The 27499-nt window shown below is 39.9% G+C and overlaps 2 protein-coding genes across 5 annotated transcripts in view; both read right to left on the bottom strand.

Annotated features, from left to right (window-relative positions):
* LOC109042198 (uncharacterized) overlaps positions 1-16491 on the bottom strand; it is a 198010-nt gene extending 181519 nt beyond the window's left edge. For all 4 annotated transcript variants that reach the window (XM_072300351.1, XM_019058826.2, XM_019058828.2 and 1 more), the window contains exon 1: positions 16158-16491. The gene's annotated coding sequence lies outside the window, so the exon portion shown is untranslated. The remainder of the gene's footprint in view (positions 1-16157) is intronic.
* A 4675-nt stretch (positions 16492-21166) lies between these two features.
* Positions 21167-27271, bottom strand: LOC109042197 (uncharacterized). Its single transcript, XM_019058825.2, has 2 exons — positions 26898-27271; positions 21167-25727 (listed from the first exon to the last, which is right to left on the bottom strand). The coding sequence occupies exons 1-2, from the start codon at positions 27268-27270 to the stop codon at positions 25426-25428; spliced, it is 675 nt and encodes a 224-aa protein (XP_018914370.2). The 5' UTR covers position 27271; the 3' UTR covers positions 21167-25425.
* Positions 27272-27499: the final 228 nt, after the last annotated feature.

The raw sequence follows: 27499 nt of genomic DNA, 5'->3' as shown, positions 1-27499 counted from the left end.
AGAGATTGAATTTAGGGGCCCATTCATATCAAGCCTGGCTGGTCTGGTGGTAAAGTACTGGACTTCGGATTGCAACTCCATCCCGAGGTGTGGGTTCTAATCCCGACTAGGACGCCGCGGATTTAAGGTAAGTCACAACTCTACGATGATCCACCACCTGGTAGTAACGCATATGAAAACTTGCACACTTCATAACTAGAGTGCGCTACCAGCCAGAAAGAATAATGAAAATTCATTTTATACACTCTTTGAATTTGGTTATATAACTTTTATACTAAGGGTTACATAATAAAATAAGTTTTTTAGTAAACTTTTAACTAAAAAACTTTACATCCATTACATAAACAATGAATATTCTTTAGCTTGTGGTTATTTACGGTTTATACTTTTAAAAACAAATTTTTTATATAACTCTGCTACTAGGGAAGTTTTAACATTTTTTTGAAATGTGAGGGAATAGAAAAAAGGTACATGGATCGTCGCTGGCATAAGGGCGTATATCAATTTCCTCATGAGCCCCAGAAAGCATGGATTTATATGTAATACAGGGCCCACGTGGAAATTGAGATACGCCTTTGCGTCAGAAGGGCGACGAGGTGTTTGGGAGTACTAGTAAAAAAGAAAAATAAACTTTGAAATGGACGTATTTATGCGAAAAGGAACTATGTTACACGCAATCCCTATGGACGTACTTCCTTTTAGCATAAAAATGTTCAAATGTACCATGATCCGGAAAGTAATACGGCAATACATTGAAAGAAATAAAACCCAGAGGAAAGGAGATCTGCAAAATTGGTCACGTCGACGCAAATAGGAGAATAAGTCGGCACCAAATTAAACACAACATAGGTACACGCGAAAAGACGGCAAAATCCATGAAAATCTTAAATAAGTGGGGCAAAAATATTTTTTGGTTCTTTTCGTCGCTTGAAGTCAAGGTTTTGATAAATATTTGCGGGATGACAGACGACTAGTTTGCCGTTAACCAGTTATTCACAAAAATGGGTGATAATACATGAAATCTAGAACCGATCCTTTAAGAGAGTTGAAAAAGTTTTCTCAACTTGATTGCGAAATTTTGCATCCGTAGTTTTACTCACGCCAAGTCGTGGCCGAGTTGGCACTGAATCTCGACCGGCGACCGGCTTGGTGTTAGATCTGCCTTTTCAAAGATGGTCATTGGAAGTTCACGCGAACTGTGACTGGTGCCTATCAATTTATGACCGTGGCTCATGAATTTATGGCTAAGATCAGAAAATTAAGGATGAAGTACCATGCGTAGAAAAATAATAAATCGGCAGACGACTGTAAAACCATTTCACTTTGGTTCGATGAGTCAAGATGGGTTTTTTCCTATTAGGTATCTTCATTTTTTTATTCTTTCACAAAAAGACGATATGAAGGTAGATAACGGACCAAAGGCAAAATTCAGTCATGATGAAATCTTTTTTTTTCCTCTTTTTTTTTAAGCTGTGCGTCTTTCGGGACTTTTGAAAATCGCCACGAAAATCCAATTTCTGCGTGTGAATAGACTGACAAAAATTTCTTCATGAAAATTTTGCTAGATTGATCATAAGGGGATTTTTCTTTAATTTGTGAGAAACGTGATGAATCCATATATTTACAGAAAAATAATTTGTTCTCTGCAACTTCGTACAGTGGAACAAACAAACTGTGGGCAGTACACTTACAGATATTGACGATGCCCAGTGGCTATTGTAACTTTAAAAAAATTTAAATCTCAATAGGTATTCAGATTAACAAACGGGGGAAAACCGGATAAAGATTAAATGACCGTCTTTACGAAACGATTTAACTTGAAGAGCCAAGATAAAATATACATATAGAAAGAGGAAGATGATTACTCACGCTCAATAAATTCTGTGATGATCGCAATTATTTCAACATTAACGGAGCTTACCTGAAACAAAAAAGTAAAAATCATGAATAAAAATAACCTTGCATTCTACTTTTGCAAAGCAGAGACACAAAAACTGAGGAGGAATAGAAGTAATAAATCAGCTTAGTGTTTTTCCTTTTCCCTGTTTTTACTTTATCTCTCTCTGCCCCCACTCCCCCTCCCCCTTAAGACGGATAATCTGCTGAGAGATCGTATCCGCTACATAATCCTCAGAAATTCGCAAAAACGTTTGACATCGCAATTTTTTTCTAAATGGTACAAAAGAACAAAGCACTCTCCACAACGATAAGGGTGAAGGGAAGGGCCGAGTTGATCGAAATTCGAACATCTATAAGAAAGAGAAAGGAAACCCAATCAAATGCGGGTAACATCAGAATGGTCAAAGTCGATAAAATGAGTGTTGCGATGAAATTTGATAGTTTCACAAAAATTATAGCTACTTGCATAGAGAAAATTAGAAAATAATTTGATTATTTGCGGTCATTTTTCACACTTTAGGTACAACTTTGATCACAAGTATATTGGTGACGGTGAATCTGAAGAAGAAAATTTACACATTAGAAAATGCGTAAAATTGAAATCAACTCCGCCGAATAAAACGACTAACAATGAATTAGCTGATTTGCCTCTGCTCTGCATCCTATGACGCAAGTGGGGACAAATCCCTAACTCACGATCATCATTCATTTTTCCTTTCCTCCAAGAGCTAAGTGAGTACTTGGAATTAATTTTCTTCGAATCGTCTAACTTTGACAGTTCTCCCACATTGAGTCTCATTTGAGTATATCATAGCGTGATACACGTTCAGGGCTTCGGCTATGATGTCATAATGTCAACTCTAGAATTCGACCACAATCTACTACTTTACGGGCCAATTTAAGTTGGACCGATGGCGTCCCATCAAAATCCTCTATTGTGACTTCTAGCGTGCTCTCTCGCTCTCGAAGTTGTTTTGATGAGCGAGTAGCCATAACATAGACACCATCCAGTTCATAAAAATTAGGATGGTTCAAGTTCAAGGTGTTCGGTTTGAGGTATAATAACGTTGCGGTAACATGACCGAAGCTACTGTTCATTCGGTGGCCCAGTGACCAAACGAGCGAGATCTCTGTCTAGGATTTCGACGCACAGTGATACTCGAGTTCTTGCGAAAAGAGATTTGATGCTATCCGGAAATTAAATAGGTATTCAAGTGAAAACTAGGGGAGAAAAATGTGTTTAATTTCCCATCGGAATTTTGTAAGAATGTATGAATCTCGAGAAACTCTCTGAAAATATTGTCTACGGGAGCGACAAAAGTGATCACCTGCGGTAAAAGGAACCTCAGTCTAGAGTAGAAAATTTTACAGGAGAGTATTTACGACAATTTGAGTAGCAAAGAAATATTGGCCTCTAGGCAAGTTATGAATTAAAGCACAAGGATACTCGCTTCCTCATCAAAATATCTCAAAGAAAACGAATCACACAACGGAACTTCTGAAAATCAACTCCTTAACAAGGTATAATTTGTTTCGATTGACATTGGTTTAATGGCAAAAACACAAATGATGTCATTTGTATTATAAACTAACTTCCGATTTATTTATGTTAAAATTTTTTTGTTAATATCTCATTCGGGAGTTGATTTCCAAACTTTCCGTTGTGTGCATGAATCGTTTACTATGCAAGATTTTGCAGAGAAAACATGGGAAGTTTTCTATGCAAGATTTTGCAGAGAAAACACGGGAAGTTTTCTTCCGATTCAGACCTAAGTGGCCAACTGCAAAGCTCCTACAAAAAATGGCTCGACAGCAATAAGAAAATTAGATCGCCGTATCTTGCATACTTATCCTGCAAATTTACTGTGCGGAGCTCCGCTGAGATTGATGTGCACGAAACCTAGTAGAAAATATTGCTCGCTGTATTAGATCTGGATCCAGTGAAACCGCCTTGCGGACGAGCTCAGACGCACGAAACAACCAAATGAAGAAATAAAAAATTGGACATTTACGAACGGGCAAGATGATGAATGCTTTCACCGGGGGGGTCGCGGGTAGTTGATACAAGAGCATCGCTGTATGGTGTCTAGAAAAATAATCGTAGAAAGCTCAACGAGTTTAATTTCTCCTTTGCCCTTTTTTTCTAGTTTGTTTTAAGATATTTAAAAAAAGGGAACTGGAGACTCGTCAGAAGTTCGCGATATTAAAAATCAATTAGAGACCCATAGTGTCAAAGTTCACTGAGAAAAATGTCCTGAGAACGTGTCGTGAATAATTTCCCTTGTCGGATTTCGCTATGAGGCAACTGGATTCCCGTTCTTGTGAGACTCTGGTTGTCATGACGAGTATCTAATCGAAAAAATGGCAATTTTGGTTCCATCCCAAAGTGATCCGATGAAAAGTTTAGAAGCAAGAACATTTTTCTTTGTGTTAATGAAGCAACATAGATCTATGAAATTAGTTTAAAAAAAAAGTGCGTACTTTCGTTAGCAACGCCGCTATTCCACACTATCATATACTCTGTTAAAGAAAGAAAATTAACCGACAATATTTCTTGAAATTTTCAAGGAATTTCCATTATTCTTTCCAAAATATTTTCAAAAAATTTAAAAGGATACTTAGGTAATTTTCTTTTTCAAAAACATAAGTAATGAACAAAATTTTTAAAAGTTGAATTCCCTAACTTCAGCCGTCATAATGCCTCTCGCCCCTTTGCATGATTAATTATTTCAGATTTTCTCAACAACTCATGAAAAAAATTTCGAACAAGATTTATGGGTATTTGCCAAATGAATCCAAAAAAGCTTCTTCGGGAGGGGAAAAGGGGATTAAATCTTTAATCATAACTTGATTCAATGTGTAAAAGCTATATAGACGCTCTGTACATATTTTTCTTAGTCAAAATTTAATCCACAGTCAAGCAATCCACCATACAGAACATCCTTTGAATGGTTTCTCATCTGGATACTGCGAGTTTGCGTCTTGGACATCGATTGATCAGAGTGTTCCAGAGACTTGCAATAAGCTGCCTTAAAAGTTGCATAAATAACTGCATAAAACGAGTTTAAGTTCATCAATTGTTCCGGTTTTGTCCATTAATGCGATCGATTACTGATATGAGGAGAAAATGATGATTCAGTGGACTCAAGCAGAAGGTCAGAAGTCTGAGCAGAGCGACTGTTTACAAAATATCGGTCACCCGGTCAGTAAACACGAAGAGAAAAGAAAAGGAAATTCAACACGGAAATGAAAGCAAAAACTGACTCAGACTAAACAGTATTTTACTTTTCTTGCGATCTGGGAACCGGAAAATAAGTGCGTTTGCCACCCATGGAGTGAAGTATTTACAAATAAATAATTAAATCGGACCCCCTCATATCAAATGTGTAAGTAATATATGAGTAAAAGTATGAGTGTTTGATTCTACTGATAAAGTCTCTTTATTGAGTGGTGGTTCAGGAACGCTCAGTGGTTGCCCCTGGCTGCTAGATGGCTACACAACAACATGGCCAAAACAAAAAGGATTCAGATTGTAATCCTGAAATTTTGTAGGAGCCAAGTCTAAGGAACCGAATTTGCGATTCGCACTTGAAATATACTGGAAAAATAATATTTGACCATTTTGACGAAAGATTTTAGGGGTCCCATGAAGAATTTAACTTGCGGGTTGCGGACTAGATAGGGTTGATTAGATTCCAGAATGTTTAAACAGGAAGTATGGATGCATTCAGTATGGACTAGTTATTGAAATTGATGGACGAAGCGATAGACATAAATGACAAAAAGGAAAAGGAGCGACCCTATTAGTAGAAGTGGATGGTTGCGATGGACAAAGGAAGAGAGTGATAGACTAACTAACGGCAACCCATGAGATACCCTATAAATAGTCCATCATTTTTACCCTTACAACGAAAATAAAACGAAAAATCTAAAAACTTTTCGCCTTGGAGGCCGCACAAGAAAATGATCAAAATTTAAAAAAGACTCACTTGCACGTCAAACTATAATTTAGTTGCCAACTAAATTAACTACTAACTACTACTAAATTAACTAAACAACTAAATTAATTTGACGTGCAAGTGAGTCTTTTTTAAAGTTTAATTTTTACCCTCTGTCTATGAAAACCACCCAGTTTAACCAATAGGATCCCTCCATATCCCTTTTGTCTTCTTGGTCTATAGCTCTGTCTATCAATTTCAACGATCAGCCCGCGCTAGCTAACAAATTTCCTAAATTTCACGAAAATTTAAGGGGAAAAAGGCATACGCGTCACAGTAATGGATTTCTTGTAATTTACAGTCACATCCCGGTCTATCAAAATTCCGATAATCGAATAGCTAGCTAGGAACTTCGTTAACCGGTCTCGGTAGTATTTCCGTGATTCAACAAACTCCGACGACGGCTCACCAAAAAACTCTCCCGCTTACTTACAGAGAAGAATACTGCCGTGCTAAGGAAGAACGCCGTATGAACATTCGAGAGTTGCCAACTTACCTTCGATAAAATGTTTATTTTTGAGTAAAGATATGGATACTTTTCCCGAGATTTCTCAGGAACTTTAGATGAAATCGCGAACATAATCATCTGAGAAACTGGACGGAAAATGTTCAGAAGTTTACCAGGAAATTCCTATTTTATCGAAGGAAATTTGACAACGCTCGATCGTTCATACGGCGTTTTTCCTTAACACGGCAGAATAGTTTCTTGGATCTAGGAGTGAGGTTAAGCGTTGCGTCGTTATCGGCGAACGTGCTCTTTCGGGTTAGAGCAGCATGAGCGGAATGCACGGCGCTCTTGCTCTTCGACTTTCACTCGATTTCCGAGTCACCATCGCCGAGCATCGCCTCAAAATGTGCACCCAACATACGAACATAGTCCATGAAGGTCATGCCAATCAAAATTCCGAGTCTCCTGCTTTACGACCCGGCCGGAGACATTCGGAGCAAGAGATCGTGACGTCATCCTCATGAGGAGACATTGCTCATCTCCGGGTGTGTTACTAGTCTGGCCCTCTCCGTCTCTTATACGGTGCGGTGATGAACAACGATTTGGACGTATTTCTATCAAACGGAACTATGTGCATTAAGACATGAGCCCTGTTATGCATGTGTTCTTATGGGTCTCAGGGCTCATATCTTAATGCACATAGTTTCGTTTGGCTTTGGCTAAAATACGTCAATTTGTCTTCCTCCTTCTCTCCGACCCTCAGAGCTGAGTATTTAGTGGCAATTTTGCAAGTTGGCAATGGTGTTGCCGCAACACTGCTTTTCCCCCATTTAAATCCATTGAAAATATCGAGGCAAGCTGTCTCACCAAGAATCGATCGTTTTACATACATTTCAAGAATCGCCACTGGAGCTGAGTGACTAATTGGACTACTTTTGCAATTAGGAACTACAATTTCTGGCTCGTTTGTAAAAACACTCATGTTCATAAGGGGAATGATGGTACGTGCGTTGTTTTTAAACTAAGCTTGAAATTTTAATGCCGAATTGCATAATGTAGTCCAATTGTCGGATGAGAACAGCAGAGAGGCCTCTGAGGAGGACAAGAATTTCAATTTCGGATTCTTTGACGTCGATTGGCTATGAAATATTTTTTTCCAAGCATCTGCACCAATTTGGCAAACTTGCATTTTTAGAGGAAGGGCTCTGTCCCCCACCTTTAAGAGTCAGTATTGCGGACACGGATGAACCGATTTTGGATTTGTTCGTCGAAAAAAGTTAGAGTTTCCGTAGTTTTCCAATTCAGATTGAATAATTTCAACATTTTAAAGTAAACCCTTACTTTTGGAGTTAGAACCTCCCCCTCCCTTTATCTCCCAAGGGAAGTTAGGGCCAGGAGGCTCCGCTCACCGGGGCTATGAAATTCAGATTATTTGGGGTCGATTCCCGATCGGTACCCCCAGTCTGAAATTTGCGCGACTTAAAATAACCGAGAAAAAAGCCCAGTTCGTTAGGTCTACGCCGCCTCGTATTGTTAAGCTTCACTGTCTCCTGGTTAGAATGTTGCATATGTATGTTTTAAGTACCTGATATATTTTCATCAAAAGTCAAGCTTTTCAGGCCCAAAATTTCCTACCAAAGTTTTAAAAAAGTCATTCAGGCAATACAATTCACTGCACAGGCCCTAAAATCCCCTAAAACGGCATTTAAAGTTTGGCTTTGTCGAGAGATGGTGGGCCGGGGTCCGAGTTTACAATCGATCAAAACATTGGTTCATTCTAGAGGGTCCTAAATTATGAATCACCGTGTATATATTTTTGGGGAAAGAAACGCAAGAGGTAGGTAACTGGCACCGAATACCCGAAGACATAGCCTCTCTCGGTCAATCCGCACACGCGGTCAGTAAAAGCTGCCTTTTCAAGATAAAAGAGACAATGATTCCGATAATTTTATACGACTGTGTGGCTAAATATTTATTTTAATAGGAGTGTATTAATGCATTATTCTATCCTCGCAGCTTATACAAGTTGCAAGGTCACGAGGAGACATCGGAAATGCACTTAAGTCGTCTCAGTGCGCCTCCAGTTATAGAGTTGAGCGACTTCGAAATGCCTGAGTTCCGACAGCGGTGCCCTCTGCACAGCCATTCTCGTTCTTATACGACATTCCACACAATAGGGTTGCCGCGCGGTGCTTAAATCGAGGCATTTCCTCGGCATTTCAGCGGAAAATTCTCTCTTCAAATCGATCCTTGCAGCCTCGTTTGGAGAGCTTGGAATAAATTGAGCGGTAGAAAAACTTAAAAAGGGTACTAAGAGCAGCAACGTCCTAATCGATTACAGAAGTTTTAGGTTATTAAAATGTTTCTACAGATATTGGTACTATTGAGCTATGAAGCAGAATAAAGACGGAAAAATCTTCTATATGAAGGCAACTTGGTCTGCTGCTGGTTTTGCTGATCGAAGCTGGGGAACTAGTTGTTCATTAGGTGGGTTGGTATACGTTCCTGCTGAGACGAACGTGTGCTGATTTCGATAAAATGAAGGGAAAACTCAAGGTGTTAATAAAATCATTATGTCTTCCTGCTTGACACTGTGATGATTATTTGAATTTATAATAGAAATAGACAAAGCCTATTTTCAACTGCTGTACTACTGGCAATTACTGATGTTAGGATAACGTGAAACATTACACATGAGAGATTAAATTTAACTCATTCAAACAAGGATGGAGGGCCGATCAGAAGTTCCAAAATTAGCGAAGTGTTTTCATCTCTGTGACTACGTATACCCATTTATAAGTAACAAAAGCCTTTACAGCATTTTTACTGCTGGTATAGGCAATAAGTACACCAGCATGATACACATGCTTTAAATACTATGATTACCTTCATCGAAAAAAAGAGTCAAAATCTGTAAGTATACGGTAGGTAGAGAGGCATGCATTTTTCCAAAGGTCAGCCTTTCATCAAAGCTCTTAACACGCACATCAAAAGGAGTATACAAATATTCCACCCTGAAAGACATTCATCTTCCCTTACTAATGGTCAACGACAACTTTGATAGAACCGTTTACAGCGAAACTTGGTCTGACTGGATCCTGTTTGACAAATAGTTTATTCAACCATAACCAAAGTGGCCATTAAAGGGCAAGGACCAATCAGGATGGCCACAAAAATTTAAGATCGAAAGTTCTTGACTACTTCATTTCTTCATTCTTAAGTATACCTACTTTAAGACAATTCTCTGACTTTAAAGGCAACGCGGAATATTGAACGATACCATATTTTAAGATTTTCAGAGACAAGCAGAAACCATGCGACGAGACACGTACATTTCCGCGTCCGTAAACGTAATTTATCCAACTGGGCCACGCTGCCCTTTGTACCTGACTTTTCCTAGTTTTTAAGGTTATTCCTGACAGCGCGGAGAAAAAATGTTACAAAACGCCAAAATTTTACACTTCAGGTGACCGAGTAGTTTTCAGAGATAAAACTCGAAATTTAAATAAACTAATCGATACTCGATTCCAATGACCGAAAATTTCGATTACATGGACTGAAAAACTTCGGAGTTAAATATGAACCGAATTTCAGTTACTGTAACTGGACAAGATTCGTTTGGAGACCCGCACAAGATAAATGATCAATAAATTTTATTAAACTCACTTGCACGTAAAAAAGTGCAAGTTTTTACGTGCAGGTGAGTTTACAAATTTATTGATACTGTAACTGGATTTTGATCCAGAAAAGAATCGTTTCACAAACCTACTTCGGGAAGTCATCATTACATGGCCTCTTTTAGACTTGGTCTCTTGAAGCACCTGTCAACCGAATTACATTGTAGTACGGCCCAGTTGGGCGAGAGGACATCACGATCCGTACTCTTTTTGTGTGCACCTGATTGCTATGACGTGCGAGGCGGGGGCTTATTCTTCTCGGCTTACAAAACGATCCCGACATCGAATCCTCCGGCTGTATTGGCTTACTTCGGGCGGCTCTGAACAAGATTATAAGCAACGATACTGCATGTCTGAAAGTCAGCTGCTAGCTGTTTGATCAATGTTTCAGGAAGTGATAAGCGCTCACCCCACGAGAGATAAGAGACCTCCGTTAGCGCCGAACACAATAGCCCACTGTCCTAGTCATTTGGTTGAGACAATATTCATAGAGGCCCCGAACGACGACCGAGGTGTTTCCAAAATAAAACTTGGGATAATCATATCCCCCTTGGGATATCATTCTACCAGACACAGATGGTTACACTTCATTTCCGTTTGAGCCGAAAATGGCATAGAAATATACATGGCACCAGAGAGGTAACAGCAAAACTAATGTGAGAGTTTAAGTTTCGGTCAGAGAGGACTTTTCCTCACAATATGGCCCTCGGTCGGAGCTGAGGAAGTTTTCAGGGAAATTGTGTTTTTTTCGGAAATTTGGTGAAAATTGTGACAAAAACTCATAAAAATTGGTATTCCTCTTAAGTTCATGCGCTGAGTCAATCCTGGATCCCAAGAATATCAAAATCTCAAGTTCAAAAGGAATTTTAAAGGACTTGATAGGAGGATCTTTCGTTTTTTTTTACTATTTTACTTCATAATTAAAGGTGAATCATTTGGTTTTTACGTCATTGCTTTGAATTTCTTTATCAATTAATATGTCTGAGGAAAATATTTAACAATATTTTGCGAGATTATTTTACGCCTGATACAATGGATGCAGTAGCCAACTTGTTGTGTGTTTCATGTGAACTCTAGGAAAAGCTCAAATAAAATTTCTTTGTGTAAACTAAAATCAATTTCTATGTCCGATTTGTTGTGCCAGAGAAAAGAAAGCCAAAACTTCATTACCCTGAGAATATGAAGCCGAAGCGTGATTACAAATAATATGTTCCGGGATCATTTCGTATTCACCTACTTGCCGTTGATATTCTGTTCAAATATTATGCTCTGAATCACAAGAAGAGACTTCAAGACTTCAAAACGTAAATACTGATGACCTTAAAATGATTCATCAATAGGATCTTCGTACAATATAAAGTGCGAAATTCAAATTGCTCCGGCCTACCCCCTCCCCTGAAAAATCGCGAGATAAGCACATTAGCAATGTTCATTGAGTGGCTAAACCCTCTCATCGATAAAAATGAGTTGCCAAATATCGCACTTTGAGACATTGTCGATGCAGCACTATAACAAGTTGTGTGGAGTGATACTTTCACTGAATGAATATAAGTAATGATAATTAATTGGTATCGGCCCCATTCAAGCGATGTTTTTACATGCATTTGTACATTCACCCATGAAAATATTTACTTTACTTTCGAGAGCCCGATGATGCAACTGATAGGCTCTTGGAATCTCACTCACGGCGCTTTAAAATTTTTGCTCACATTTTATCAGCCATTGGTGCCGATTCAAACTCATCAAGAACTCTGCAGGAACTGTGTGATTGGACTTGAGCTCAAAACTTACTTCCCTCATACTGAGACCTGCAGGCCCTGCATAGCTAGAAAATTTTTCTGGGATTCTGCCTGGCTTTCTTTCTCCGGAGGGATTTTGGATCCCCTCAGCTTCAAAAGGAAGTCCCAGGGGCATTTCCGATATTTGTTGGAGAAATGGACTTTTTCATTTGAATTTTGAGACATTTTAAACCCAATTTGGTCCTCTGCAGGCTTTAAAATCACATAAATCCCTGAAAAGGGTTTTCTCTTTAAAGGAAGGGTTATTTTTTATCATCTGGATTTTTTTTTTGGGGGGGGGGGGGGGAGTAGATGATACTATTACTAATATATGGGGGAGGCAAGTCTCCATGGGCCCTGTCACGCCCACATTGGCCTCATCGTTCACTGAAAAAAGGGTTACGGGCTATGTAGACATACCGTCCATTCCGGGCTCAGAGACCGAATGTTCCGGGTGCTGGAGCCGTAGCTCATTAATCCGGGTGCTACGCCCGGAACTTTCAATACGATAATCGTCAATAGTTGGCAGCGGCCTTCCTGTCCCTCCCATCGAAAGTCACCGCCATCTTTCTGGATGCTGATGCTGAGGGTCTCCACGCGGTCTGTCGCGAATTTGCGACAATGTCGCAACAGCGAATCGCTAAAATTACGTCACTTAAATCATGAGTATTAGAGGTGTGAAATTAATTGAAGGCACATCGGATGGGTTATCGTGGGCTTTTCTCTGAAAACTGATTAGCGCGCGGTGAATGATTCTCTCAAGAATCCGGGAGAGTACCTAGACCTATCTGCCTGTATTACGAAAATAGCTGGTATCAGTACTTAGAGTATGGGAATCCAAGCGCAATTGAACCGGTGACTGACTGTGCACTTGACTTGATTGTAGTTATCCACCTATCGTGATTTTTTACGGCGGTAATTTGTTCGTTGTTAAGAGAAGACGACCGTCGCATAACAGTATTATTGTTGTTCTCCCAAGTTTTCAAAGTCAAGTGGCTAACAATCACCCAATCTGTTTTGATGAAAACGCTTCATTTAGGAGAGACTTTTTTCTAAACTTCATTTTTCACTGAGTCAGTCAAAATAAACGAGATAAATACACCCGAATTCTAGGAAGATAGTCCTGCATCTCTGGTTACTTAAAAGCACCCAAGGATTCAACATTTATTAGCTTTTTGACAGTGATTCAAAGTTTGAGGACGTAGAATGGGAAGAGCGAGAAAGACGAAAGGTTTCCCGGGGTTTGGTGGTGTCGCGGGGACGAAGGTTTGAAAAATCAGGAGTGCATAGACCAACGGCAGGCTACATTGCACATAATTTGCGGTTTAACAGTGCAGTTTCCCAATATGACTTTGGTTCAATCTTTTCTTTCCCAAGTTCTAGTATCCAAACTTCAACGGGGAGGAAGAGACACATTAAAGTCAACTTTGCCGCTTTTACTCTCTGTAGAGTATAATCTCTTCTATTCATGCTTTTTATAAAGCCTTCCTTGGCCTTTGGAACGAGAGTTAAAAATGATCCGACTTGAAAATCCGCCGTTTTCTTCACAAAAGAACGCAATTACATTTCAATGTTGCCAAATTGCTTCGCGCAAATTGCTCTCTTGCCAGGAGAATCTTGGGATTTTCTATCTGAAAATTTAACTGAGTTCTCTCCTGATTTCGTGCAAAAATTACGGAAAAAATGTTCAACGGAAATAGCGAAGACTGTTCCATCTAACAAATTGAATTGTTTGATTTAATTTTGCAACTTCGGAATGGAGTTACGTTCCTTCGTCTGGGAAACGCACTGAAAAAAAAATCTCGGTATATTTACAAAGAAAAGGGTACAATTACCAAGAATTCAGGGTTCTATTTGATCCCAGTTTTTTCCTGGTAAAATTACCATTCATGGAATTGGTAATTTTACCGAGAAATCTCGGTAAAATTATTGAGCTTTCTCGGTAATTTTACTGGACCCTGGTAAAAACACCAATATTTTTTATCGACTGTGGTAGAATTACCGAGATAAAATGGCAAAGTTACCGGGAATTGATTATCAATAAAAGTGGTATTCTCACCTGAAAAAAACTGTAAAAATACCGGTTTTTAGGTAACTTTACCAGTCTGTCTTGGTAAAATTACCAGTAATTGGTAAAAAAAGTGAGATGGTAAAGGTACCAACGGACCTTGGTAAAAACGCCGAGAATTTTTTTTCAGTGCGACGAGTAGCGCGGTGCAGCTGTTGTAATCCATACATTTATGCGCTGTCTAAATTATTAGTACTTATACGAACAATTTTCAGATTCATAGAAAATGCAGGATACAAAATGGAGTTGTGTTTCGGCGACGGATGGAAACTTCCATCGAAACTCCATCTCTCGACCCTTGACACGATACCGCTTTCTTAATGAGCTGAGTGTTAAGCAAGGTTTTGAGCAACTCGTTTGTCAAACAAGCTAATGTCGCAACACGTGTTGAATCCCAACGGCTAACAAGAGAGTAAAATGAGTGTTGCCCACGAGCTACCTACCAATGGACCACTAGACAAGGTACGAATTTAAGCATTCTGATACATGTTTCTTGACAAGAATTTCACGTAGAACACGATTCGCGCCACGAAAATTACAGAAATCAACTCCTAACAAAGATATTAACGTTTTTATTTCACATTGGTTACGAGGAATTTGAACTGCCAGCTCATAAGAAACTCAAAGCTCTACGTGAGTCAAATCGTGCTCTGCAACGGTTTCAGCAAGATTCTCAATCGAGCAATGTTCATTTTCCACCATGTGTTGTTCAAACTAAAAACAAGTCACGTATAGAGCATTGAGTTTTCATGAGCGGGAGGTTTGAATTCACGCATCAAGAATCATTAAATATCTTCGTAAGGAGTTGATTTCGGTAATTTTCGTTGTGCGCATCGTGTTCTACGTAAAATTTCGGTTGTGAAACGTGTATCAGAATTCTGAAATTCGTGCCTTGTCTACTGGTCCATTATTTTAATTTTGATACTAATAGCCAAAGTTTCCACCATTTTTGGAGTAAAAATAGAGGGATACAGCTTCTTTGATTTAGTCCCCAGGAAAATTCTTATAAAAGGGAGATCAATGATAGTCAGGAATAAAAATACGCGAGGCTCCTATCAATTTCTGACTGAGAAACTATGGAACAACTGAACGAGAGTTATGAATCAAACTAGCTTCGATTACTCTCGTTTGTCCATACATATATCATTTTTTACAGGATTTTTGACTGACTAATCTGACGTAGATCCTGCAGGGTTCAAGTCCGAACGTAGATAGAACGAGGGGGAGCCGGGATGCCTGCCCCCCTTAAAATTCTACTCCGTTCCTTCAGAGACTGGACATTGGACAAAGGGTAGGTACTTTGCGGGATAACTGTATGACATTTTTGATGCCTGCAAACGTATCTTTCTACATGAAAAGTAGGTACAAGATTGCTTCTGAGCACCGAGCTGATTCAAAATTCGTCGGGAGAAAGGCACCAAGAAGAGGATTGGAGCCCCTTCTAGTACCTAGAGGGGGCGAGGGTTCAGAAGCAGCTAGACCTTCGAAAGCCATGCGAAATTCCTGAAAAAGTATCGGATGGGCCCCGCAACTTCGGGAGAAGGATCCTTTCATGGAGCCCTCCTGGCTAAAGTTAGGGGAGCTATTGGACTGCATTTTGCAATTCGGAACTAAAAATTCTGGCTCATTTGAGAAACGACATAATGTACCATTAGTTTCCCTATGTGCACATGTTTTTCACGGACAAGCCAGAAACAGTTATTCCTAATAGTAAAATAAGCCCAGATGTCTTTCCAATCCTCGGTTCCTCGGAACCAGCCGGCCAGTCCACCCCATCCTAAGACATCTTAATCCTCGAGTTGGAGGAATGCGCCAGAACCCTTGGGTAGGGCACGGTATTTGTCTGGGCTACGTGCGTTGATCCCTCTAGATGTGGTATAACCCCCTGTGTCCCCCATATTAAAGTCCTGTTATCAGCCGCGTCCAAAATTAGATATTTGTCAATTCGTGATTAATTTCAAGACAATCGGTTTCGGAGCTAACATTTTCGATGAGTATGGTGAAGGGCCCAAATCTTGATGGTGCACGGTCGACCAAAAGTTGCGAAACCTAACCTCTGAATTCGACTTCAACTCGTGAAATCTGTACTCTAAATTCAAGATGTACATACGTAAGTTGAGCTTTTTCGACAGCATTCTCGAGCCACCCTAAGTCCCTCGACGGGTCAAACCAATAATCAGAGATCAACTAGCGAAGTCGACATACTCTTCCCGCAACTTTCAGCCGCGTCCACGTTAACACACCAATAAGCTTCGGGCTAAGAGCAATAACAGAGCTGAACTAACCTACCTGAAGCAAAACAAGAGACGAGACGAGTTGAGTAATCCAAACTGTCGCAAGATCGCGAAGTTCACACGAAACCCCACAGACGGTAAACACCGTAACGTAAACAACCACAGTCGCGAATCCACGAAACGAAAACGGAACAATCGGGACAGGGGCCGCGGAATGCGGATCGCACACTGATAAGTGATAAGAGCTCGGAGTCTTGGCGGAACAATGCAGCCGAAACGTGGGGCAAATGAGAACAATGCACTAATGACAGGAGCGGACCGTGGCACGCACTTAGGCCGGGACAACACTCGATGGCGCACTGAGGAGCCGAGCGGCCGCGGACCTGCGAGACGCCAGCCGAGCGACGGAAGGGGCGCCAGGCGGGGGGAGATCAAGAATTCCAAGAGCCGCGGGCCGCCCGCCGAACCGCACGCGTTATCTCCCGCTCAATTCAACCTCGCCGCCAGGGCCCGGGCCGTCCATCGCATCGGCCGCTCCGAGAGTCGAAGATCGGTCATCAGTCTTCAACTCCCGCCGAAGAAATCGGATTTTAAATGGACCGCGCACTGGGAAAAAAAAACACATTGGATCTAGAGTCCGACTCTTAAAAACATCGACAAGAAAAATACTCTTGATTCAATCAGATCTAAGCTTAAATCAAGAATCAAGCCTCTTAATTTGAGCGGATTTCCTTTTGATTTAAGCTTGAATCTGATTGAATCAAGAGTATTTTTTCTTGTCGATGTTTTTAAGAGCCTGGATTCTAGATACAATGTGTTTTTTTCCAGTGCTCCTGCTTACGACCGATTCAATTGCAAATAAAACTATCTAAAATTTTTTTGAAGAAAAGATTTCGGAAAATTCGTATTTTGTTGAGAGAGATGTGACAGCGTCTACAGGTTCATATTATGGCGTTTTCCCACAGGACGGCAGTACTGCACCCGAGTTTTCGGCACTCACCCGGATTGGATCATCAGATTTAAAAATCTGATTGAATCAAGAGTCCTTTCTCTTGTCAATGTTTTCAAGAGTCTGGACTCTAGATCCAATGTGTTTTTTTTCCAGTTCGTTTAACAGAAAGGAACCGAGCCACATCAGGTATCGCCAAATTTAATGGGGCAATTTAATTTAATATAATTTCAATTTTTTACGAGAGAACGTTTTGCGGGTTCCTTTGAAATTTTTAAGGAATTTGCCTCGTACTATGGACAGGCCCGCCACGTCCCATCTCGGGCCCTGGAACCAGTTTTAAGGTCCGGGCCCCAAGCATAGAGGGGGGGGGGGGTCCGAGGGGCATCCCCCGAGAAATTTTAGAATTTATACGACTAATCGGACGCATTTTAAAGCTTCCATAAAGAATTTGTCCATCAATTTCTGCGGAATAATTATGTTTTTTTTTCCACTTTCAGCACAAAATACTTGCGAATTGTTGCATTCAAAACATCTGATTTTTTTTTTTTTTGGGGGGGGGGGACGGCGGCATATGATACTATTTTCAGTTCTAAGAGGGCCAGGCCCCCCTGGACTCCCCCTTCGTTTGTCTATGGCAAGGGAGTTGAGCCATGAGCCATTGAAGTCGAGGATGCCTGGACTGGAGACTCTTAGCATCTGACGACGGAAGAAAATGAAACGCAGTTACTAAAAATATCCCTCTGTACTGAAAATCTAGATAATAGATGGAAATTTTCCAAGAAGTATATTTCTTTGAAAATTTAAGAAGAATTCTACAGTGCCCCAGCGTGTTTCTGAAAATCTATTCACCTTTTGCCAAATTTTTAGGGTAAATTTTTCACTTTTTCATTACGAAACAAGGGTTGCATGTGAATTCGTAGTGGTTTTTCACGGGTAACACGGGCCTCCTTCGGGGCCCGGGCCTTTTACATTTTTGCAGTGGTGAATGCATGGCTGAAGTGCGCTCCAACTAGAATTTTATTTACAAATGGGTGGTTTTTCTACGAGGATTAAAAATTAACAAGTGGCACGGAATATAACAAAAGAATATGAACTACAACGAAATTTGTAAGCTGGCGCGGCCCTCTATAATTCGAAATTGCGACGAAAATTCTCTCTGTAATTCGAAGTGTGGGAAGTAAATATGGTCCTCCCTCTATAATTCGAAATAAGACGGTACATTCCCTCTACAATTCGAAGTCAACTGTTGATGTACCTGGTGTCTAAAAGAGCTGATAGGATTGTCAAAATGTAAACATGTAATCAATAGTTTAAAAATTGAATAAAATTAAATTAATATTAAAATTGATAATATTATATTATTGATATTATATTTCAAATTGAAATAATACTTAATAATAACTTAGTGTAATTTTTACCTCCGTAAAGAAATAAACTGATATTTTTGGTTCCTTTTGACGTAAATCCGTCCACTTGCCTCTCTACATTCGAACCTCTCTAATTCGAAATTTCTCCACATGAATCTCTTTAATTCCAACTCTCTTTATTTCGAAACCTCGCTAATTCGAAGAAAAAGCCGATTCCCTTCAATTTCGAATTATCGAGAGTCCACTGTAGATAGGCAAAAAGCTAAGATTTTCCTTCGATTTCCCGTGATACCACACACCTACTCCGGAGTTCGAATAGTTGCGCGCTTGATTTCTGCGTGTGAAAAAGAGAGATATTACGCGAGGTTCATCTCAGTATCGCGGAAAATACGCGATATTCCCAGCGGATTCATTAAATCCTAAAAAATACCCCGCATTTCATCTCAGTATTGCGGCACAAACGCAATATTCGAGCAGTCTTAAAACCGTAAGAAGTTACGCGTAGTTAACCTCAATATCGCGGCAAATACGCAGGTTTTTCAAAAATTCAGTAAAAATATAGATTTTACATGCATCAAAGTTTTAGATGAAAAAATTGTATGAGCGTGTGGATAGAAATTGTGTCAAGCCAGAAAATTAAAACGACGTACCTTAGGAGAGGCTCGTAGCTATCAATCCTGAAACAGAAGATGAAACGATCATTATTATGACATGTTCCATGGAAATGGAGAAATATATTTATGACATATCGACGGTGAAATTACCAAACCACGTATCTCGGTTTGCGACGTCGCAGACTTCCTGTCATACTTTATTTTTTAAATGAAAAACTACTTAACGTCCAGTCTTGAAAATTTCTGTGATTTTTCCTCTTGGTGCGGAAAAAATTCTGTGAAAATTTCAAGGAATGATATTGATTTGGTCTGCTTCAAAAATATAAAATGTGAGCGTAGATTTTTAAACACCGCAAACGAGATACGTGGTTTGGTAGTTTCACCGTCGATATGTAACCTAATTCACCTCATATCACGACACAAACGCAAAATATCCGGCGGGTGCTTAGGAACGTGAAGGACCACAGTGCAATTGCCACGTTAATATCCCGGAAAATTCGGGAGTTTTATACAATTACAATTGAAATTGCCTTCATGCACGCTGGCCTTTTCGATTTCCGTTAACATTTTTGCATTTTGCGCATTCGCGCTTAACTGCGCTTCAGCTAGAATTGTATTTAGCTAATGGGTGGTTTTTATAGGAAGATTATAATTAAACAAGTGGTTAGAAACGGAAACAAAATAATTTGAACTATGCAAAACGATAATCCGGGTATCGGAACTTGGCTGTTTTGAAAATGCCTTCAAATGCGACGTGATACCTCACGCAATCCGGAGAGTTCAAATAGTTGTATCATTGCGCCGTAAGAATGTGACGAAAGATTTAAATGGAGATAGTCTCCATGCACACTGATCTTGTCGATTTCCTCTGAAATTTTTGCAGTTGTGAATGCATAGCTGAAGTGCGCTCCAGCTAGAATTGTACTTGCAAATGGGTGGTTTTTCTACGAGGATTAAAAATAAACAAGCGGCACGGAATATAACAAAAGAATATGAACTAGAGTACCTGTATAGGGAGAGTAGCGACAGATCGGTTCATGGAGGGCTTAGGGCCCAAAAGTGCAGCCACCCTTCTGAGCAACTTCTAACACACAAAATTTCACTGCCAGCCTACAGATTTCAATTCTAACCAAGATGGCTAAGAATGTACATAAATGAGCGTTCTTTCGCAAAAATAAGTAAATTTATGCAAAAAGTAAACCAAATACATGCTTTCTAAACGACGGTTCGTAACAATTGTATTTGTGAATCGCTCTGGACATTCGAAATTCATAGGTTGGCTGCCCTTTTGGGCCCTAACTTTATTCGCGGAGGCATCGGTGAAGGCCTGATGGACTTTCGGAGTTTCAGATCTGTCGCTACTCTCCCTATACAGGTACTCTAATATGAACTATGCAAAACGATAATCCGGGTATCGGAACTTGGCTGTTTTGAAAACGCCTTCAAATGCGGCGTGATACCTCACGCATTCCGGAGAGTTCAAATAGTTGTATCATTGCGCCGTATGAATGTGACGGAAGATTTAAACGGAAATAGCCTTCATGCAGGCTCGCCACATCCGCTTGATGAAACCGCCTCGGGGGCCCTCTTTCGAAACCCTGCAGCAGATTTTCGGGAGAAGATCGCTTCTTTGCCTTTCTAGCTAGACCGCCCCTGATTCTCTTGGATGTTGCATGAATGATCCTCTGTTTTTGGACTTCTGAAAGGCAAGGGTTTCTCGGCTCCCCGTTACGCAGGTGCATATCGACGGTGTAAGTCGGCAATCATAAAACTCGGTTTGCGACGTCGCAGACTTTCTGTCATTCTTTGTTTTTTGAACGGAAAACTACTCAACGGCAATTCTGTAAAACGGCCGTGATTTTCCTTCTCTGTGCGAGGAAAATTCTCCATAAATTTCAAAAAATGATGTCAATTTGTTCTCTTTTAAAAAAATAATATAGAGGCGGAGATTTTCAGACACCGCCAACGAGTTATGTGATTGCCGACTTACACCGTCGATATACTTTTAGTGAACAATGGCGAGGCGCGAATGATCGATTATCGAAAATTCTCCATTTGACGCTATGGTGAAGAATCGATCATTACGGTGTTCATTGCGAACACCCCGTCCATCGATTTTTTCCCCATTGGTTTAAATGGCAGATCAAATCAATATATTGCAAAGCACGCCACGGCCACGCCACCCCACTGTTAGTGAAATGGTCAGGATCAGATACCTAAGAAACGAGGAAATGTGCCATCTATAATCGATCGACTCAACAACCCAATTTAGATCCCTATACAAGGTGTTCAAAAAGTCAAAAAGTATGACCTTCTTACCATTTGGCTATTGCATCGTGATGCTCACGCACATGGTTTCTGTTTTCTTTCTATGTCCTGTTTCCTCTCTCTCGTTCCTCTGTCTCCCTTTACTTCTCCTCATTCTTACCTTCTTACTTATTTTTCATGTATCATGTTGCCACATTGGACAACCAAGAACTTCCCTATTTTGAAGTGAGCCCATTCACTCTAAATACGGCTATCTCACAATTTTGGAGTCTTTTTTAACGCACATCGTATAAAAACTAATCTCTATGGGCTTATTGAAGCAAGAGCTTAAGCATTCATTCTCACGAATGATTGGTATAATGCATTGGGAGCAAAATACGGTGGTGAAAGGAAAATGAGTTTTGAATTTTCACTCAGTTTCTTCAAGGAGACTTCCAGAGTGGTTATATTCTGACCCAAAGAGCAATACAAACTTCCTACAATAGCGCACAGCTTTTACGAGTATGCTATACTCTGGCGGGATGGAAAGTGAAGGATATTGCAGAAGGAAGTCAATACATTAGCTTGTGAATGATTTCCACCAAGGATCGATATCAGCTTCAAGTGTCCAGGATATCAGTGGCGTGGCGTGAATTGCGATACATCGATTGTAATGCCATTTAAACCTATGAAAAAAGATCGATTATCAGGGTGTTCGCAGCGAGCACCTTAGTAATCGATTCTTTGCCATAGCTTCAAATGGCGAGATATCGATCATCGATTGTAAAAGAACGTAACTACATTTCAGCGCTGCAAAATTCCCGCTTGTAAATTATTGTGCCTCTTTTAAGAAACCCTTGGGCTTTTCTAACGGAATATTTCATCGATTTTTCTTCAGTTAATGCGCTAAATATTGCAACCTTTTGGACCCAAAACGCGCAGTCGTATACTTGTTAAAAATTGTACAAAACTCTGAGCTCTTTTTTCCGCGGATGGCGCCTGCACTGCAATTCTACTCAGAAAAGTGCCTAAACCCTAAACCATAATTAACTTCATCCACACCGAAAGATCTTTTAAAGTACACAACGGCAAACAGGAAAGAAAATAATTAGTTCGTATGAACACTCGGTTCCCCTTCAAAATTTCATGATACAATTTTCCATGCAACAAAAAAGACTGCTTGTGTCCCGGCGCAAAGCAGCATTGCTTTTGGGAAATTCTCCATTTGAAACTTGAGTATATTTTTGATTTGCATGTTTTTCCGTAAAATTTGATTTTTTTTTTTTTTTTTTTTTTTTTTTTTTTTTTTCCGAATGGGAAGGGGGAGGGATGGAAAGAAGAGCCTCATCGACTCTGAGGCGGTTGAAAACAGGAAAAGCAAATCTAAAGTCCTTTCGTTTTTTTGCATGCTTCATTTACGCTTGTCTTGCGTTCTGTCATCTATGACATATTTTCGAAAGGCCCATAACAGGAGCACCGTTGCTTCGATGAACTCACTATCAGTCACGCTTTTGGGAATCAGGGGAACGGACTATCATTGTCCGAAAAATCTATTGGTAATAAAATGGCAAGTGGTGGCACAATTTAACCAAATTCAAAGTAAATGCATTCTTTATCAGTTTCGGACAAAATGAAGGACATTCTCCGTATTAATCAGTAATCTTAAAAGAAACTAAGTCCAAAATAACCTTGGTGTCAAAATGTATCGATTTGAAATTTTAAACATACTTAAGTGGAGTTTATTCCTCCATCCTGAGGGAAAATGAGTCACTTAACGAACAAAAATCTGTAACTTGGATCCATATTTTTGCGGTACGTAACTTTCTGAGTATCTTTCTTGCTTTATGAAGAAGTTCTGTGAATTTCGACCTGCATTCATTGTGCAGATATATGCCTCTCGTTTGCCCTAAAAATAGCGGCCAGACAGGGTATATTCGGAGAACGTTTAAACTAAATGGGTATTGAAAATTTGACCTCTTTTTTTCTGAAAAAAAAAGTAAACAAAATATTGTGCTAAAATGAATAAATACATGATAAATCCCTCCTTATGGCCAAAAAACGGGCAGATGGTAGCAAAAATTTTTGGGAAGGAGGAATAGCACGCAAATTTAGACTGTGTTGCCATTTTGTATTATGATCGTCATTTTGAGATCCAAAAAGAATGCCGGAATTCTTGATTTTCCCGTGGTATTTTCCCGAGTAGACAGAGGGAGATACCTTCAGAGTGTAAAACAATAAATATAGATTTTCCTCACAGCTACCAGTTTTTTTTCCGCACTAAGACCCATTTCCCTCTAGTGCTCGGCACTAACATTTAATCGAAAGTCCCATTTTCATAACTGTATCAATGTAAAATTTTTTCTTCCCTTTTTTTTTGACATTCGGAGAAATGCATGGAAAATTTTGACGCACTCATTTTTTCCACTCATTCATGCATGTTTCCAGCATGTTTGCCATCAATATCAACCATTTTTTACACACTTGTCATGAATTACATGGAAGCTGTGATTTTTAATTCCGTACTCTCCGCGTATGGAATTATGATTTTTTGACGCACGAATCTCGTAGCAAGGCCTACCAAAGAATTCTCCTTCAATTTACAATCTTTTTTCAGTATTCCGTTAAATTCTGCGAAACACTGAGTCTGACGCAACATGTAAAGTATGACGTCAGCGGCCTTCAAACGAAATTTTTTCCTGTCGAGGAAGGGGACAAGGACCTCAATTACTATTTACAGAAGACTAGCTTCACTTAGCACTGATATTCACAACTTTTCTGAAGGAGCATCTGTATTGTGTTCTTTCACACCCCCGGTAACTTCAGGGCACTTCAGCCATTAGGTCGCCAATGGAAGGATACTAAGGAGTTACTCGATGCTATTGAGCTAATAACATTTACTGATAGTTTACAAGGATCACAAGAAAGTACATTTATTGAATTTATAAAATATTACAAACGACAGTCGTAAAATACATCTAGAGCCACCTTTTACAGCATTATGATTACAATAAATTTAATTCTTACATTACTTCTCGTTTAGCCCTCGTATTCAATAAAAAAAAAAATAAATAAAAAAAAACTTATTTTAACGAAAAAAGAAAACAAAGGTTGCCCAGAAAGTTATTTTGAAGATTTTATCCTCCTGAACTATTTTGAATGGTAAAACTCGGTAAGAAGCACTTTAAGGCTACCGACTATTGGAACAATATTGTTCCCGCTTTTTTTCCCTGGGCACGAGAATGCGGCGAGGTGGATGACGACAGTTGTGGGTTTTTCAAAGAAGCTTTTACGCAAAAAGGGGCAAAATGCGACCAACCTACTCAATCTGTCAATCTTAAATTTTCTTTGAAAAAAAGAAAAAGGAAAAAATGCCGAGCTAACTCATAAAGTATCTGCATGGCGTGATAGAACGGACGAACTCTCGCGTCAGAACTGAATGATAAATCGTAGTATCAAACACGGTTTCTAAGAAAAAATTTGTAAGTAATATGTACAATAAAAAAAAGCTAATTGTATCTCTACCTTCCGGAGGATGGCAATTAAATTCATCGAGGGAATGGAAAATTCCAACTTCTCTGTTGTTATTCAATGTAGAAAACACTTATTTGCAAACAACATGGAGCTCATAAAAGTTTCATCTGGATTTATTAAAACATCTATTGAATATTCCCCACGCTGAAATTCTCATTGGGAAAACTCGGTATTTGAAATTTTGACGAACACGAATTTATCCCTCTTCAGTGTCCCAATGAATGAGCAGCAAGCGGTGTGGTTCATTTTCGTGCCTAGAAATTCCATTAAAATTCATTACGACCCGAAAAAATCGGACCTTGAAACTTGACTGCAGCAGGTCAGCATCCTAAATAACTCTTTCTCGATACTGCGTTTTTTTAACCACTTTTAAACTATTATAACTCCGGTTTGGTTTGACACGTTTGTCCCAAAATGTTTGTAAAACCCCCTCTTCACTTGGGGGAAAAATAATTTATTGTTAAATTTTCATATACTAGGCCCCTTTTTCCCATGGGCGGCTACACCCATACTCGATATGGTCACACGATACTTCTAATTTATATGTACATATATTCTAAGCTCATCAAAAGGCGGGCTTCTGACAAGGATGAATATCTGGCTATACGTGTATTAAAAATCATCATCATCCTCCTCGGGGATGAAGGTTGGTTTTGACGGTGTTCCACCCTCGGAGCTGGATAGTGGGATATTTAAACTTTTGCTCCTGTCGTAACGTATTGATCTCAACGTCAAGGGTGGGTCCATGGTCTTGAGCCAGTAGTCCAAATGCTCAATACGGGTTGGATCACAACAGATAAACGCCACCAAAAAATGGTTACGGACCCTGACAGTGCATGTCCACTCCCATACTCTGGTACTTCTCCTCTTGATGTACCGACATTCGGCGTCCAGAGGAATGCCTGAGCATGCACCTGTTAACAGTTATAACCGATAACTGAATTTATTCTTTGCGTAGTGATTTGTGTTTATCAACATTCTTGGGAAATAAGCGTTTCTCTAGGATCAAGAGTGAACCTCTGAAGAGGTCTGCTCGTTGCAGGAACAAAAACAACCCCCATTCCTATCTTAGCAATGGTGGAAGCTTTTACGAGAGTCGTCCAAAAAGTAATTTACTTATTCAATATCCTCTAAACGAAGATGATAGAGAAAATCTGTAAAAACACCTCGAGAAGCCACTACTTTTAGCTTTCTAATGCGCTATAGATTTTTAAATTTGGTTCAATAGCACGCTAGAAAAGATGGTTTTTCTAAACCCTCTCCTCTGCGCACGGGTCCAAAAGTTCAAGGAGCGTCATCCGCAAGTGAGCTGTCATATTACCTAATCTGCCGTGCTAAGGAAGAACGCTGTATGAACAATCAGGCGTTGCCAAATTTCCTTTGACAAAACACGAATCTCCTGGTAAACTTATGAATATTTTCCTTCTAATTATTCAGATAATTTTGTTCGCAATTTCACTTGGAGTTCCTAAAAATTTCAAGGAAAAATATTCATAATTTTGCTCAAAAATAAACATTTTATCGAAGGTTTGGCAACTCGAGGATGTTCATACGGCGTTTTACCTTAATACGGCAGTATTGTTGAAGGTGGTGAAAATCCTGTTTAATATAAATGAGGTCATTTCTCAACTAGGAAATTGCAAGAGATCGTGTTTATTTCAATCATTGGTGAGTTTGGACTGCAGTACCTGCACGGAGAAAAAACTTCGTGCGTGGGACCCGAAGTTTGGGTTATATGGATCTCTGAAGTTTTCGGATTGAGCATCTGAACACTTTAGGTCCAGAGGTTTGGATCACACATCTGAAACTTCAGTTCTTACATCTGAAGTACTTCAGATGTGAGAACCGAAGTTTTTCGGATGTGAAAACCGAAGTACATCAGATGTAAGAACTGAAGTTTCAGATGTGTGATCCAAACCTCAGCAGCTGGACCTAAAGTGTTCAGATGCTCAATCCGAAAACTTCAGATATCCATATGACCTAAACTTCGGATCCCACGCACGAAGTTTTTTTCTCCTTGTGGGAATGTTAAGCTACATTACGGTAAAATCGTAGAGTTGTGCTCCACACATGACCATACATACTTGTATTGTGGTGCCTGCTCATGAGGGTGTTGTAGGCGACCAAGGCACCCCTGCACGAGGTTTCAGCTAGTATCCATTCAGGGCTCAATCTATAATTTTCGCTCTCCTCGGGGGTAAAGCGTATTTTCTTACAAGGATCCTCATCTCTGTTTTGAATGAGAAACGCGAGTTGCGCATCCGACGATGGTGACTCGAACGTTGGCTGGGGGCTGCCACGTTGGGAAGTAGGGTGCGAATCCGCGGTGGTCGACATGGACCAAGCCCTCGGGGTGCCTCTGCTCGGAAATGTCTGAGATCCTGTGAGTGTTCTTCGCGGCCTCGAAGTAGAGGGAGCGTCGTTATTCGAGTATGAACGGCGTATTCCGCTACGCATCGCCGTTACCTACAGACACGGTGAAAAAGAGTAACGAATGAATGTGTTCGGCGAAACATAGAGTGCGATACGGCCGTGCCGAGGAAGAACACCGTATGAGCCTTCAGTCGCTGCCAAGATTACATCGATAAAGACCGAATTTATTGGGAAAATTGTGAGTATTTCTCCCCCAAAATTTTCAGACAATTTTGTGCGCAATTCAATCTAAAATTTCTGAAAATTTCAAGGA

This window comes from Bemisia tabaci, chromosome 5 (assembly GCF_918797505.1).
Source record: "Bemisia tabaci chromosome 5, PGI_BMITA_v3".
In the NCBI taxonomy this organism is placed as follows: Eukaryota; Metazoa; Arthropoda; class Insecta; order Hemiptera; family Aleyrodidae; genus Bemisia; species Bemisia tabaci.
This window is presented reverse-complemented; position numbering and strand designations above follow the sequence as displayed.